The 15,932-nt window shown below is 40.6% G+C and overlaps 1 protein-coding gene across 1 annotated transcript; it reads right to left on the bottom strand.

Moving 5' to 3' along the window:
- Window positions 1-3,088: 3,088 nt before the first annotated feature.
- On the bottom strand, window positions 3,089-15,588 carry nrn1 (neuritin 1). The gene is made up of 3 exons (XM_022766510.1): window positions 15,253-15,588; window positions 8,618-8,765; window positions 3,089-6,609 (listed from the first exon to the last, which is right to left on the bottom strand). The coding sequence occupies exons 1-3, from the start codon at window positions 15,305-15,307 to the stop codon at window positions 6,381-6,383; spliced, it is 432 nt and encodes a 143-aa protein (XP_022622231.1). The 5' UTR covers window positions 15,308-15,588; the 3' UTR covers window positions 3,089-6,380.
- Window positions 15,589-15,932: the final 344 nt, after the last annotated feature.

Raw genomic sequence — 15,932 nt, 5'->3', positions numbered from 1 at the left:
GATGCTGTTTTAGTGGTAGATGCTGACAGACTGAATGAATTTAAAAAACGGGGTTAGACTCGTAGGAAGACTCTCCAAATCCCGCGGGAATTCCTCCATCTCTCAGGCTTCCCTCCATCCGTTTTTAATGAGCAGCTCGCCTGAAATCTCGCCTGCTCTTGTTTCTTCCTACAGGCGATAATTGCCTCTCAGGATTTTTAATTTTTTTCATTTTCCAGGAATTATTCCATCTCACCTTCTTCTTCTTCTTCTGCTTTATCAAAATATTCTTATTCTAAATTGTAAAAAAGACAAAAATCACTTCATACTTTATTTTTCCTCTTTTGTTAAATTATTTGTAATTTATCTGTTTGAAATTAAATGTAAAAAATGACATTTTTGAGAATTTAAAATGAGCGTCCCAGAAAAATACCTTCACTCCTTAAATATCAATCAGTGTCGTTTGTGTATTTAGTTTTTATTTTCTATTGCGGCATAAAATATTCTCCCAACAGCCTTCTTATACTTATATTTTGGTGCTGTAATCTGGCACTTTATAGGTTTTTATAAGGACAATTTCATCCCATAAAAACACCGTGTTATTTGAGATGTTAATGGAATTTCTCTAAAATATAATATTTATTCCAAACATCCGGTGTCAGGCTTTTTTCCTTCATGTCTGCAGGATCTTCCGTTGACGGTAAACGGGACTAAACGCTTCCCTCTCTGTTTCCTATACGTCTTTTATTTCGCTGTGAGGAGCCTGGTCCTCAGACAGCAGCCTGTTCCCGCCTCACTTCACATCACATCACATCCATATTAATGCAGGAGAAACGCGCCGTGCACGCGTCGATTCCCCTCGGGAGCCCGCAGCACGCAAACTGCGGCTCGGACCAAAATCTGCACGAGCTTCATTAAACCTTAAGGAAACGACACCGCGATAATATTCATGAAAATCTACTGCTCGGACAACACGGGGCACTGAGGCCTTCACGGTCTGTTCCTGGGAGGTTGTTCACAAGCAAAAGAAAAGCTTTAAAAATACAAAAAAAGAAGTTTTTATCAGATGTGGAAATATTCCAACAATATTACAGGGAATATAATAAACTACACCTCACATAACGTGACAGGTAAATCCCTGCAGAATTATAAGAACTGTTCCTGGATTTTAAAAAAGACATAGCCTAATAAAAGCACTATAAACCTATAAAATGACCTTATGAATGGACACATTATAATCCTGTAAAAGGACTTTTCAATAATATGAGGTCACTTTAAAAATAATGTGCTGTTAAAATACCATAAAACACAAAAAAACTGTGGCCTACAATTCGTCTATATTTGGTTTGAAATTGGCTCCTGCAGCATAAAATCTAGATCTGGTTTCATTTCTGGCATAAAAAAAACCCATAAAAAAAAAAAATAGTCTGAATAAAATCAAACATACACTTCTCCATTAAAATACTGTGGAAATATCACAGAAATATTCCAGTTGCAATCACAGTAGTGATAGATTTCTCCCATAAATCCCATGAATCTCCCACGTCTTCACCGTTTTATTCCTTTTTTTACTCAATATTTTGTGCAGCGTGAGAGCTGGATCCTTACTGGAGGATTCTGGGATATTAGTGTCATTGAAATACCATAAAACACAAAGTAAGTGTGAATAAAGTCAGCCTGGAGCACTACAAACCTCTCCACAGAATTATTAAAAAATATAATAGAAAATTTACCTTCCTATAAAATTCAGCCTTTCACCGTTATTAGCCAATATTTAGTTTATCCTCCTGCAGCCTGGAAACAGGCTCTGCGTTCATCCTTACGTTATTATTTTGGGATATTGGACTTTTTAAAATGTAATAAAAGACAACAAATCGACCCAGAGAACTGCCATCTTTTCCACAGGAGTCTTATTAGATCCCCATAATATCCATGTTTTTCACTGTTTTATTATGTTTATTATTATTTTTAATATCACTGGGAGATTATGGGAATACTGGTGTAATCAAAATACCATAAAACAGAAGGAATCTGGTTAAAATCAGCTCACCATAAACTATAAACATCTTTTACTGCTTCCTTCCCCTCAACAGGATTATGGGATGTTAAAGATAAAACCTTAAAAACTCTGGATGAAACCAGCCTCAAGGATCATAAACTTCACATCCACCTTTTCTCTATTATAAATTATTATTATGTTCGTTTCAACATTTCCTCCCCCAGACTGAAAAAAGGAGGCGTCTTTCATCCTTTAGGGGGATTATGGGATAACTGACTTATTAAAAACACTGGAAGACAAAAAAAAGTCAAATCAAGGTAAAAACAGAAGCAGAGGGAAAATTGTGTGATTTGGAATCACCTCCTTTCTCTCCGTCATTGATCCCTAAAATATCCACCTTTTGCGCTGTTGTTGAATATTTCATCCTGCAGCGTGGAGAGAAGATTTGCTTTCATCCTTCCAGGAGGATTATGGAAATACTGGAGTCATTAAAATACCACAAGACAGAAAAACTGTAAAATCAACCTTCGCAGAGGCTCAGACGCAGCTGCATCACAGAAATATACCTCGTTTATCAGACGGCTTTCTTCCCATGGATCACTTTTTATAAATATTTCCCCTGCAGCAGAGAAAATAGATCTTTAAATGACTATAAAACACAAAATACTCTTTAACATCAGCAGGAATATTAAAGGAATATCTGGGTGAATGTTTCCTCCTGCAGCAGGAAAAGATTTTGGTTGTAGTCCAATTGAGTGATTGGTCAATTTAAGATCAAATCCAGATCAGGTTAAAGGTCTTGGCAGCGTGGATTATCCATGTTAGACTGAACAAACATCTTCTACATGAGGACAGTCAACCTATCCCCTCCTCCTCCTCCTCCTCCTCCTCCTCGTCTCGATCAATATGAGTGCTGAGACGTGTGGCAGCTCAGGGACTCTCCCTCATTAATAATGAATACACTCCAAACCCCACTCTGTGTGTGTGTGTGTGTGTGTGTGTGTGTGTGTGTGTGTGTGTGTAATAAGAGTCCATCATCTTGAATGCAACAAACCAAACTCAATATATAAAACCAGGATTTTATCCCCTCATCAAAACGACAGCACACACTTCTTTTCAAACATTAGTCATTTTATTTATTTACTCTTTATCATTTTAGCAATCTTTTATGTTTTATATCTCAGTAGGCCTATAATTTGTAAAGTATCAATCTTGTGTTAAAACTGTCTGGGATAGACTATCTATAATAGAGCTTTTTTATTTTTATTTTCTCAAAATCCTCTTTGATATACATATTCTCTTGTTAGATAACTTTTGGAATAAGTCCTTTTTTTTTTTTTTTAAACTCTTTTTGTTACGCAACATCCCCATAAACAAACAAAGAGACAAACCAACAAACAAACAGAAGTACATATCTTTTTGTCAGAAGGCAGTGGAAACGTCTGCGCCTCAGCAAAGAAATCAACAACCTCCTCAAATTTATTTACTGTATTTATGTAGTTTATGATGCTACTGTACTGTTGGGACTCGGCTTTTTAATCTAACATACAGACCTAAAATACTGTATATCACCTCTAAGGTCGTCTAGTATGAATCACTGGCATATGAAAAGGGGGGATGTGCTAAATGGCAACAGTCTTATCGCTCTTCAGCCACGGTTTGATTTTTTTTTTTTTCTTTTAGCTACACTGGCCATGAAGTCATTACTTCGTATTGCTGTCAGCTTTGCAAAAAAAATCTAATTTCTATCTCTTTCTTTCCTTTTTTCAGCAACTATTTCTTTTGCTCACAGACTCATTCGTTTCTAACACATGGTTCTGCCGAGCAGGGATGTGGCAGGACAGGACAATGGCGGGAAATCGACCACCGACATGAATACAGTTCAATCTAATGTGCTTCTTCTTCTTTTACGTTGAAATCATCCGTACGAGTTTTCCATCGGTCGGTTGTGTCCTACAGCCACTTACACTTTGAACTCAAGGGATTCAGGAAATGAGCACAACGTCTGAAGACATGTTCTCATGTTTACCTCATAAAATATATTTAAGTTTTGTTTATTTAATCCAGGATCAAGATGTTATGCTAAACTCTTTGCAAATGTTGCAGCATGCTAACCTGATAGCTTTTAACTACTAAACTGACCTTTTAGCTAGTCTGGTTTAGCTGCTGTTGCCACTTGTTAGCTTCTGTTTTAACTGACCTAATATGGTTAATATGTTTTAGCTGCTAAACCAAATGCGTAGCTAACATGACACAATCCCATTTAGCTAATAACGAAAACGTCGTCTGTTTTAGCCTCTAAACTTAATTGTTAACCTGCTTCAATCTCTTAAACTGAACTGTTAGCTAGTCTGGTTTAGCTGCTAAATTAAACTATAAGCTAACCTGATTCAATATATTAAGTGAAGTATTAGCTAACCACAGTCAGTCTGTTTTAGCTAAAACTCTGAACTATTAACTAGCCTTCATCAACCTGATTAGCCGCTTAACTGAAGCATTGGCTAATCTTCATCAATGTGGTTTAGCTGCTAAAGTGAACTGTTAGCTAACCTGAAACTATCTCTTTTAGATGCTTAACTAACCTGTTAACTAAATGGACACAATCTGTTTTAACTGCTTAATTATAAACTGTCGCATTGTAGTTTAGCCACTCCATCTCTTCCAGTCACTACACTGAACTGTTAGCTGACATATCACAATCTGTTCTAGCTGTTAAATTTAAATTTCAAAGATGTCTTAGCGGCTAACTCAAACTTCGCTAGCATTCATCAATTTGTTAATAAACACATTAGCTAATCTGACTCATTTGGTTTTAACTGCTTAATTGAACAATTATTAACTGACCTCTGGTTTAGCCATGAAATCTCAACTGTTAGCTAACTTATCTCAACTGTTAGCTAACTTCACATGATATATTTTAGCCACTAACTCAGGCCATTAACTAGCCTTCATCAATTTGTTTAGGCCTCTAAGCCAAACTGTTAGCTAACCACTCAACTTGCTAAACTGAATTTAGCTGCCTTGCCTCAATTTGTTTTACTTACTAAATCAAAATGTTAGCTAGCCTTACACAAGCTAGTGCTAAACAGTAGGAGCAACTGAATTAAAGTTGCTTTTGAGTGGGTGGAAACCATTAGCGAACAACTCATAAGTGGAAAACTGTCACAGCTGTTGTTCCATACTCTTTTCTGTCGACAGCAATGATCAACATTTCAGAGTTTGTGCTCATCTCCTGAAATGTTTTGAGACGGTCTGAACTGACTTCATGCAGGTTAACATCAGTCTAAACTGGTCTTTAAAGAAAAGCAGGCTTTAAATACTCTCGACTATATCCCTGCACCTCAGAGCTTGGTGGGGAAGAATTAGGCTACGGTCACACCAGAAACTGGCAGAGGTGGTGTTGATTCTGTAAGTGCTAGCCAACTCAACAACCAAAAGGAAAACACTATAAATGTAAAAACACACCTACTGCAGGCTCACGATTGACTGCAAGCCATGCTGCATGGGTCAAAGACAATACTGCAGTTTTGCTTTTAGTCAATGCCACAGATTTACCTGTAAGAGTTGAGACTGTACAGGAGAACATTGTGCAAAAACTGACTTCACCACCGATTAAGACGACTCCATTCAAATGAATTCAACTTGATAAACAAAAGCTGGTGTGACCGTGGCCTGAGCACAATAAACAGCCAATAAGAATACAAATATTACATCACCATCAAGCATTCAGTCCATCAAACCCACCGGGCTCAACAGAGTCAACTTGGCGCAATAAAAAAGGAAAAACTGTCCGTGATGGAAATGAGGTGAGCGGTCTGAAATGGGCTCGAGGCCTCGGCTTGTCTTATTGATTTTGTGGAGTTAAGCTCAGCCTCGCGTTACACATGAAGATGTGCCTTTAGGCTACATGGGAACCCTAATATATAGCCTGATACTGTGTCAGCACCCAACAGTCACATAGTGCTGTCTAGGCCTAGCCTACTAAACATCAATAATTCATGGTTGACTTTAATACTGTGTAATTCCACGTTTGTAAGCGGGCAAGAATCCATCAAATTTTCATCTTTGTCATCATTTCAGCTCGACGGCATGTTGAATATTTCATGTCATCGACCTCTGGGTCAGGTCAGCGTGTGATTGGATGAGCGCTCCAGGAGGACGGCCTGCAGATGTCCCAGGAAGGCAAACCCGGCCGCCGTACAGTGATGTCGTAGTAAAAACTCCATTTTGGGTGTAGTTTTCTGGTGATGAAGTCAAACGCAGTCCTAGAAGTCGTAATTTCTGTATCGAAGAGTAGCTATCACTCTTTTTCTATTTTCTTTTTTTCATTTGGGTTTTTCCTTTTTTTTTTTTCTTCTTCTTCTTCTTTTCGCTTTGTGTTTTTATTTTTTCCTCGTATCTGTTAAAACGCCAGCCAAGTCAGTATGGTGGGCAGTGTGGTTAGGACCAACGCGAGGCCCCTGGCGTCGGCAGATCTGGGGGCTCCGTTGCCGCCGCCACAGAGTTCAAACAAACTCCCACGGAAATCCAGGTTGCGGGACTCCTTTTTCAGTTTCTCCCAGAGGTCCGTCGCTCCCTCCTGGCAGTCGGCCAGCGCCGTCGTGGCACAGGAGTGGAAGTTATCCCAGTAACTGGCAGGAGAAAACACAGCAAGCGTTAACACCACAAGCTCATGACTGCAGTGGGAGGCTGGTTTCAAACTGGATGCTGCTCAGCTACTGAGGAGGAAGAGCCAAGAGTGGAAGTCATCCCAGAATGTGGCTCAACAGAAAACAAAGCGAGGACAATAACAACACAGCTGACGAGGAAAACTAAACTAAAGCAAGTGCGTAGCCTCCAAACATGTAACCACGCTGTTTCTTCCAGGAGCAGGGAGATATTTTTACACTTACAGAGACTTTCAGCCTCAAGTGAGTCAAAACTCAGCAGGTCTGAGTCAGGCCTTTAGTGCTGCTGCCTTTTCTAAAACAAATTAAATCGATTCTATTAAGGAACGCTTTTAAAAATGAAAGCTCAGGCGATTCAATTAAGAATGGAAGTTTTATTTTATTCTGTGAGAAAATCCAATAAACACCCAGATTTCTAGATTTTAAAGATGGGGAGTTCTCCGAGGAGCGGCAGGTGACCAGATTACACTCGTTAACATTAGAAATAAATTAAGAATGATTTGGTTCTAATATTATGAAATAAAATCATTTCTTCTACAAATTGTAAACCCCCACCCTCCATCCTTCCCCCTTTCCCTTCTTCCCTTCATCCTTCCCTCCCCCTCTTTTCTTTGAGAGTTTCATGTTTTATTTATACTGAAGCATCATCCTCTATTCTCACTTTTTCTTTTCCTTTTCCTCTTCCTCTATTACTTCCTCTTTGCCCTCATTTTTCCTTCCTGTTCTCCTCCTCTTTTTCCCCATTTCTATTTATATTTTCTATTTTCTATTTTATTTTTCCTCTTTATTCTTTGTCTTTTTGGATCAGACTCTTCACCACCTCTCATCCATCTATCTGTTTTTTTTCTCCCTTCTTCCAGTTAATGTAAAGACGACACCAGCCTGCTCACTGACACGTGCTGCAACACACACACACACACACACACACACACACACACACACACACACACACACACACACGCGTATCTAATCCAATCTTCCAATCTGCTCTTATTGATGTTGACCTCCTGAACTGAGTCGTGTCGATGCTACATCTCTGAGCAATTAACGTGTGTGTGTGTGTGTGTGTGTGTGTGTGTGTGTGTGTGTGTGTGTGTGTGTGTGTGTGTGTGTGTGTGTGTGTGTGTGCGTGTGTGCGCGCAGAGTATTAACACACCCCTCCTGCCACGCCTCAACACGGCTGTGATGGAGCTGTCACTGAATTAAAAAATCGTGTGTGTGTGTGTGTGTGTGTGTGTGTGTGTGTGTGTGTGTGTGTGTGAGGGTGGGGGCTCCTTGCTGCAGTGTGCCATCTGGTGCCCACCCGGTTTGGATGGTGGGATGAACGTGGGGGATAAAAAAGGGGAGGTGGGGGTCAGCTGGCTAGTTTGGACCCCCGCCTTGCACATATGCACGCTCCCCTACTGCACCCCCACCCCCCCCAAACCCCACCGGAGTTTCCCCCTCAGGGTCTGTGCTTAAATCACTCATATTATTTCCTGTTGAGAGTCGAGAGAGCTTCACTGTCATTTCAGAAAATAGAAAATAATAGAAGAATAGAGATCAGAGGAGAGTGAGCATGATGTAGTTCCTGACTCCCAACAGCGTCTCATTGTGTTTGTTGTGTTTATGTTTGTAACTGAGGCTCTGGATTTCATTACTTCATGAAGAAAGTAGCTGTGATTAGATTCAATCAGTTTTTGGAAAAAGTAGAAAGTATTTATTCAATTGGGGAAAATGTTAAGATGTTTCTACTGCACAGACTCTGGCGCCAAATGACGTCACCAGGTCAAGATGGCGGCGCTCGTATTTTGGCTTCATTTTTGTACAGATGGAGGAGGTGGAGATGCGGCGTCCATCTTTATTTACAGTTATTGAGGTGGACAAAATATCATGAACACCTGTTCAAGCTAAAGTGCTAAGTGTTGATCGAACTCTGTCCTAATGCTAACGCCGTCTCTGACGTGTTGCATCATCAGGTGTGTGAACGTACGTGCAGATCTTGTGCAGGTTCTCCCTGTCGTCCAGGTCCTGGGGATAGTTGGCCATGTTCTCCCCCAGCTGAAGCAGACAGTCTGAGAAACCTTTAAACACCGAGTCACATTGACCAGCACTGACCAGCACCGTCTGCAACACAGAGACTGACGGAGGGAGGAAGAGGAGGAAGCAAGGAGGAGAAAGAAGGAGGTAAGGAAAAAGGGGGAGGGGAGAGAGAAAAGAGAAATTTACTTCAAAGAAAACTGAAATAAGTTTCTGTTTGATGACTCCTCACGCAGGCCTCTGATTGGCTGTGTCTTCTGTCAGTCATCACAATCAAACACCATCATCCGTGTTCATCAAGACTGAACTCTGAGGTCAGATTTAAAAGGTCATCCACCAACATTACAGTATCTATCTACATTTATGTCGACATGAGATGTAAAAGACGCTGTCGTCAGCAAACAGACAGAGGCCCAACGTGTCGCTCAGTCGCCAAAGCTCATTTTCCACAGCTGAAAAACACTGCTGACATCGGGCTTGTGTCGGCAATGGAAAAGGGATCAATCAGCAAATTTTAGTGGAAAAAGGGTTATAATACAACATTTCAACCAAAACAGAGAGTGAGAAGGAAGCAGGCTAAGTTACACAGTGATTTACAGAGGGGATGGATGTGAGAGAGAAACACAACAACAAAGTGCACAAGTTATAAAAGAAGAAAGAGCCGAGTCAAGTGAGCTCCAGGAACTAAAAGTCTCAGAGTAGAACGATGCGACTTCCATCATTGTGTCTGGTGAAGAGTTGGTTGCAAAGACTAGAAGGTAGTTGTAGGTGTTAAGTGCTAAAAACATCATTTGTAAATGTAATGTAAAGTAAACGATGTGACTGTGAATGGAGTCTGGTGGACAGAGGCCTGAAGCTCAGCTGTGCAGCTCTAGATTAAACTGTAGGTTGATAATCTGACACTGATCTATTAATTCTTATGATTCAGCTGCTGTAACTGTCCCACAAACCTCTGAGTCACACCATTGATTTCTCTTGCTGCAGTCTGTCACTGATGGAAAAGCTCCTGTTTAAAAAGAGACTGTGTGAACAAACACTGACCATTAAAGACGACAGACTTTATAACGTTCGATTAGAAGAGTGAAACTTATAAAACCTATTAATGGCAAACATAAAACAGGCTTGTGTGTGTGTGTGCGTGTGTGTGTGTGTGTGTGTGCGTGTGTGCGCGGGCGTGCGTGCGTGGGTGTGTTGCCAGGTCTGACATGCCCCCACCCCCCTGCAGCCATTCACACACACGCACTAACACGTCATACACACGCCTCTTTACATGACCTTTGTTAACTCATTTTGTGTGTGCGTGTGTGTGTGCGTGTCTGTGTGTGTGTGGTTCGTTAAGCAGGGGATCGGACTGATTGATTGGTTTGGATAATAACACGCCTGCTGTCCGGTTCCACTTGATCAAACTGTGGACTAACACAGCATGACGTGTAGGACGAGACACGGCTGTTAGAGGAGGACGAGGTGTGTGTGTGTGTGTGTGTGTGTGTGTGTGTGTGTGTGTGTGTGTGTGTAGATGAAAAACTACACAGTTCATTCACATGGAAACTGTACTTTGACAGAAACTTCACATTCCAGCCTTTTTCTAGAGTTTGAAATGTTTTATTGTCAAACTCTGACTATACATGTTTCCATGGTTACCGTGATATGTAGGTCCCATCGCAGCCTCTAACAGTCGCTATTACAAGAGCAGTAAATGGGTTTTTCATTGTGCTGATATCATGTTAATGAACCAATATTCGCACTATGTTTACAATCTGTTAGTGATTTAGTCGTCCTGATTATCTGTTGACTCTCTCGTCCTGGAAGAGGGATCCCTCCTCTGTGGTTATGTGGACATGAACCGAGGGTCTAAGGACAGAGGCTGTATATACACTATGTATATTTGTGCTATTAAACTAGGCCTATATAAGTTAAGTGTAAAGGTCGGTAAGCTGACTTTTTAATGTCCGTTAAAGAGTGATATTTATTTAAAGAGAGAAGCGTGGTCTGGTTTTACACAAGCATCAACCTCCGAGGCTGAAACATGAAGAACCGGCAAATTGGGATTAGCTGGGAGTTAGGGGGCGGAGTCAGACACTGCCAAGATGGTGACGGGGGAGCAGCTCACTCTAAGCTTCAGAAACCTGAGGGTGACGTCACGGAGGCGACGTCCATCTTTATCTACAGTCTACAGCTCTTAGCTGAGTAGCACCTTGTCTATCAGGCTGAGGTTGGTGGGTGTCACTCTGAACCTCTACACATCACCTGTGGTGTGTGTGTGTGTGTGTGGGGGGGGGGGGGGGGTCAGGTGACACTCTTAGCCTATAGGATGACAGAGTCCACAGGGGGAGGAGGTCGGGGTGGATGGACGGGTCTGACCATGATCGTTTCCTCAAAGTTTTAACCTCAAACTCGACGTTTCCTGAAATAAAACACGTCGTTTTTACACCTGGACTCATCAGGAACATTACAGGCCTCACACCTGTGCAGTATTTTCCATATTGTACCTCAGTTTGAAAGTGTCAAGAGGATGGAGACGGGCCCCAGGAACTGACACATGAATTAACCATTGGTAATTCATTATAACATGGAGTTTATATTGATCTCTAATATACTGTGTCTTTCCTTATGTATGTTCTTATAACATTATAACACTGTATCTGCTATTTTATACGTGTCTAAAAATTTATATCAATTTATATTACACAATAAGAAGTTTTCACCTTGTATCTTAGTCATAATATTTCAATATTATATATTAATAATATGAATATTTTAAATGTAAAAATGGCAGATTTGTGCTCCTGTAAAATGCACTTACAGTATTTCTTTTTATCACAATATTCTAATACATATATAATAATAATAATAATAATAATAATAATATTTTCCATTTTTCCCAGATGTTGAGGTTCTTTCTGAACGGGACCTTGTTTTTCCAGATGTTGTGATGGGACACGCAGGACTTGTTTATGTGGTGAGTTTAATGACCTTATATGACTTCACTGTTGTTTAGTTACCATAGTAACGCTGCAGCCGTCCCTAAATGTTCCCATTGGGATTTATGATGTCTTTGAAACCCAAAGATTATATCTCAATTACTCTGTAATATAACATAGATATATATTACTATTTAAATTAAATATTATTATATATTATTGAATCTGTGTAATAATATTTTATTTTTATTGTTATTTTATTGACTATGTAGCTCAGAGTTCGTTGGAGCTAATACTGATTTCAGAGAAATAAATGTTTTTATTAATGTTTGTATAATATTCTTTTTATTAAACTTCAGTACATGATAGATTTTTTTCTGATAGATAGATAGATAGATAGATAGATAGATAGATAGATACTGTATTTATACCCTAGGGGAAATTCAATAAATAATAATAATAATTCTTTTTTTAAAATCACCTATATTATCTTTATACTGTCTTTATAGCTGCATTCTGTTTTTCTAATTGAATCTGGATGAATGAGAGTCAGACCCCCCCCCCCCCCCCCCCCCTCTCTCTCTCTCTCTCTCTCTCTCTCTCTCCATTGTTTCCTGGTGTCTCTCTACCACTGTATGTTGGAGGCATTACATCATCTCAAACTAACTGGCTGCTATCACTGCAACATGTTCCCGCCTTCTCTCTGCAGCGCTTACGTTATTATTATTTAAAAAAAAAAATTTCAAACGGGGTCACCAAAAACACATGAATGAAGCGGACCACCTCACCCCTTCACCCCCCCCCACCCCCTCACCCGTTCACTCATCCTTATAAATATCTTCAGCATTTCATTCATTTTCTTTATTATTTTCTCACATTTTATTGATGAACATTTCTTCAACACGTTTTTCCTTCAGGCGTTTTCAATGTTTTATTAATAAAGATCATTATTAGTAATGTGCTTTAACATTTTACTTTTATTTCTAATTCTTCACTTTGACTCAAATGTTTCATTTTTAGACGCAAAATCTTCGTTTTTATTTTTCTTTCTTTTCTAAAGAAAACATCAATAAATCTTTTTCTGTTTTGTTTTTATTTTATTTGTCGATTTGATTTTCGTTTTCTTACATCATCTGTTCACAGCTGCAGAAGCGGCTCCGTCTTTTATCCGTTTATTCGTTTTTTCTTTCCTCTGTCTTTTTATTTTTGGTCCCTAAATGATTTTATCTTTTTATTTCTTTTTTATTTTGAAGAACAGTTTTTCATCTTCCCTCCATCTTTTTATTTGATTTTCTTTTTCGTGTCTTCTCGCGGGTTGATTTGTGTTTGAGTGAAACCAGGACAGTCCCATCACACGCACATGAGCGGGGGCGCGCACAGCAATTTCCTTCACGCCTCCCATCAGGCACGCTCGCACTCATTCACCCCACTACCACACACACACACACACACACACACACTGTTGCCTGCAGTGCATCGATGCCAAAAGCAGCGTGTTGTAGCTTCCACAGACACACCCACCTCAGACACACGAGGCCATTTTTCGCGCGTAAAAATGCCTCAAAAACCCAAATCCCAACAATAAAATCACGTGAAACACATCACACTCGTTTTTAAATCATCACAGAGAAAAAACCTGAACATGAATGAGTTTTTAAAATGATAATAAACCGCGGGAACGTCACGTGTTTGAAGATAAATGTCGATGTTTTTTGATGGGACGTTTAGGTGTGAAGTCTGCGGCAGCAGCGCGCCAAACCTCGGCTCCCGGCAGCCAATCACACTGCAGCAATTCAAATAAAACAAAATACAAACACGATCCAAACCGGAAAAGACCGAAAACAACAAGATGAACCAGATCCGGATCCAAAACCCGAACGAACGAGTCCAAGAGGCTGACCTGGACTCTAATAAATTGGGGGGGGGGTATGTGAAATACAGACCAATTAATCGATTTCATTCGATTTCCCGCCTTGTGATAATCAGTGTGTGAAATCATTCAGCAGCTTTTCTCATTTTCATTCTTGTCTCGTTTCAGTGTGAAAACCGGAAACAGACACATTTTCTCTTTTTCCTTCATCTTCATCCGGATTCTACTGTTTCTACTTTCATCATCATCATCATCATCATCATCATCATCATCATCATTTCACTCCTGAAGCCTCTGGACCGTGAATATCAAACCTCTCTCTCTCTCTCTCTCTCTCTCTCTCTCTCTCTCTCTCTCTCTCTCTAACAATAGCACCGAGGAGGATTCTGCGTCTTGAATAATTCAGCATTTCTATCTGCCACCATAACACACACACGCACACACGCACGCTCGTGCAGAGCCCTCCTCCACAGCGTCGTTATGCAATGCAACAGCAGAAAACAATCTCCATATTTCTCTTGTTGCAGCTCAGATATGTGCAGCTCTTCATCTTCTTCCTTCCAGGTATTAGACGGGTCCGGGAGGAGCAGGTTTCTTCCTGCTGTTGCACTTAAAACCCTCAGGCCCCCCCTCTCTGTTAACCCGATTTATATGGTTTTATTATAAAATATAGAAAAAGAAATGATGCAGGTTATATTTTGCACCGTGCACGAGGCGGGTGCACGCCATCTGTTGCGCGCGTGCACAGAGAAAATAAAGGACATAAAGGATTTTTTTTTTTTTTTCGACCTTGTCTTTGTGTTTTCGTTCCGCAGCAGCTCGGATCAGAAACACGGAGGGGAATTGAATAAGGAGACGAGGCTGCTGTGGGTTTTTACACCGGGACAGCGCGGGTGTGACGGGGCTGCTGCTCCCTGCGGCTCCGCACACTGCGGCGCGCCGCGCGGCTCCTGCAGAACCGACAGAACCGGAGAGACGCGGCTCCGGTTCGACGGTTTAAAACCCAGATTTCTGAGGTTTTTCTCCCACAGTAACGAACGTGTGCAGACATTCAAACAGGCCTCTTTTTCCCGCCTCTGCAGCTTCTCTAACACACCAAAATAAAACACTGACATCCATAAAATCAGAGCCACATGAAACCAAAATAAAAGCTTTTAATTTTTAATATTAAAATGTGAAATAAATTTTTTAAAAATTACAGGTGGGAAAACGCAGCAAATGTCTCCAGTTTGGGACAACCGAGGTGCAGAGNCACACACACACACACACACACACACACACACACACACACACACTCTCCAAATGTGAAGTGTAGCCCCGTTAAAACGAGCCTCCGCCGCCTCATGACGAGCCAAATCAACAGGGAAACCACCGGCAGCAGCAACATCCAAAATCATAATCTTTATTATCATTATCATCTGCAACGAATTTAACTTTGTCAACCTCGAAAAAACCAAATTAGATGAAATACTGAAAGAAAAAAACGTATTTTTCCTTTAATAAAATAAAAATATGTAAAAGTCGCTGTTAGAGGCGCTTAATAATTATTACAGCTGATTGTTTAAAACCTTTGATTATTAGTACAAATATATAAAACACCTTCGTGCCTCAGAATGAGCCGCAGTGAAGCCAGAGACATTTTATCTTTTAAACAAACGAGAATAAACGAGAAACGAGTAAAAACACAATTTTCTGAACAAAAACTAGAAATAAAATGTGACTCCAGCAGCTGCTGATTGATTTATAATCATAATCACGATCATATTAATAACACTGATGGCAGTTCTGGTCACTCACCTATGTGTAGAGCTAGAAAGAGAGCGAGGCATCTGGAGGACCAGGTTACTCCCATCCTCTGCGTCCTCCTCTCACCATGAGAGCAGAGATTCACAAAGTTGGAGCTGAGGAGGAGCCGCACATTCCCCGCGAAACACACCCGCAAAACGGCTACATCCAGCGGCCCCCGAGTCCTCCACCTCCTCCTCCTCCTGCTGCTGCTGCTGCTGCTGCTTCTTCTTCTTCTTCTTCTTCTCCTTCTTCTTCTTCTTCCTCTTCTTCTTCCTCTTCTTCCTCCCGCTCCTGCTCTTTTTATTCTCGCTGTTTCTTTTCCCTCCTCGTCTTCCTCTGTCGTGCTCGTGCTCTGCGCTTCCTGCCTGGTTTTACGCGTCTGGACAGAAAAAAGAAAAGAGAGAGAAAGCCCCTCCTCGCTCTCTCCCCCTCTCTCTCTCTCCCTCTCTCTCTCTCTCTCTCTCTCTCTCTCTCTCTCTCAGATCTCCACTTTCCCCAAAAGCCTCTTGATCATCCATTGAAATTTAAATCTTTATCAACTGATTTATTATATTTTTGCAGCAGAGATTCTGATCAACAGCTTCTATTAGTTCACATGAAACTCATTAGTTTTAACATTTTTATCACATTGATGTAATTTTCCTGTCAGGTCCTGAACAGAAGATCATGTTATTGTCATGATCAATACA

Source organism: Seriola dumerili, unplaced genomic scaffold, assembly GCF_002260705.1.
Source record: "Seriola dumerili isolate Sdu_G_001 unplaced genomic scaffold, Sdu_1.0 BDQW01000859.1, whole genome shotgun sequence".
NCBI classification, from domain to species: domain Eukaryota; kingdom Metazoa; phylum Chordata; class Actinopteri; order Carangiformes; family Carangidae; genus Seriola; species Seriola dumerili.
This window is presented reverse-complemented; position numbering and strand designations above follow the sequence as displayed.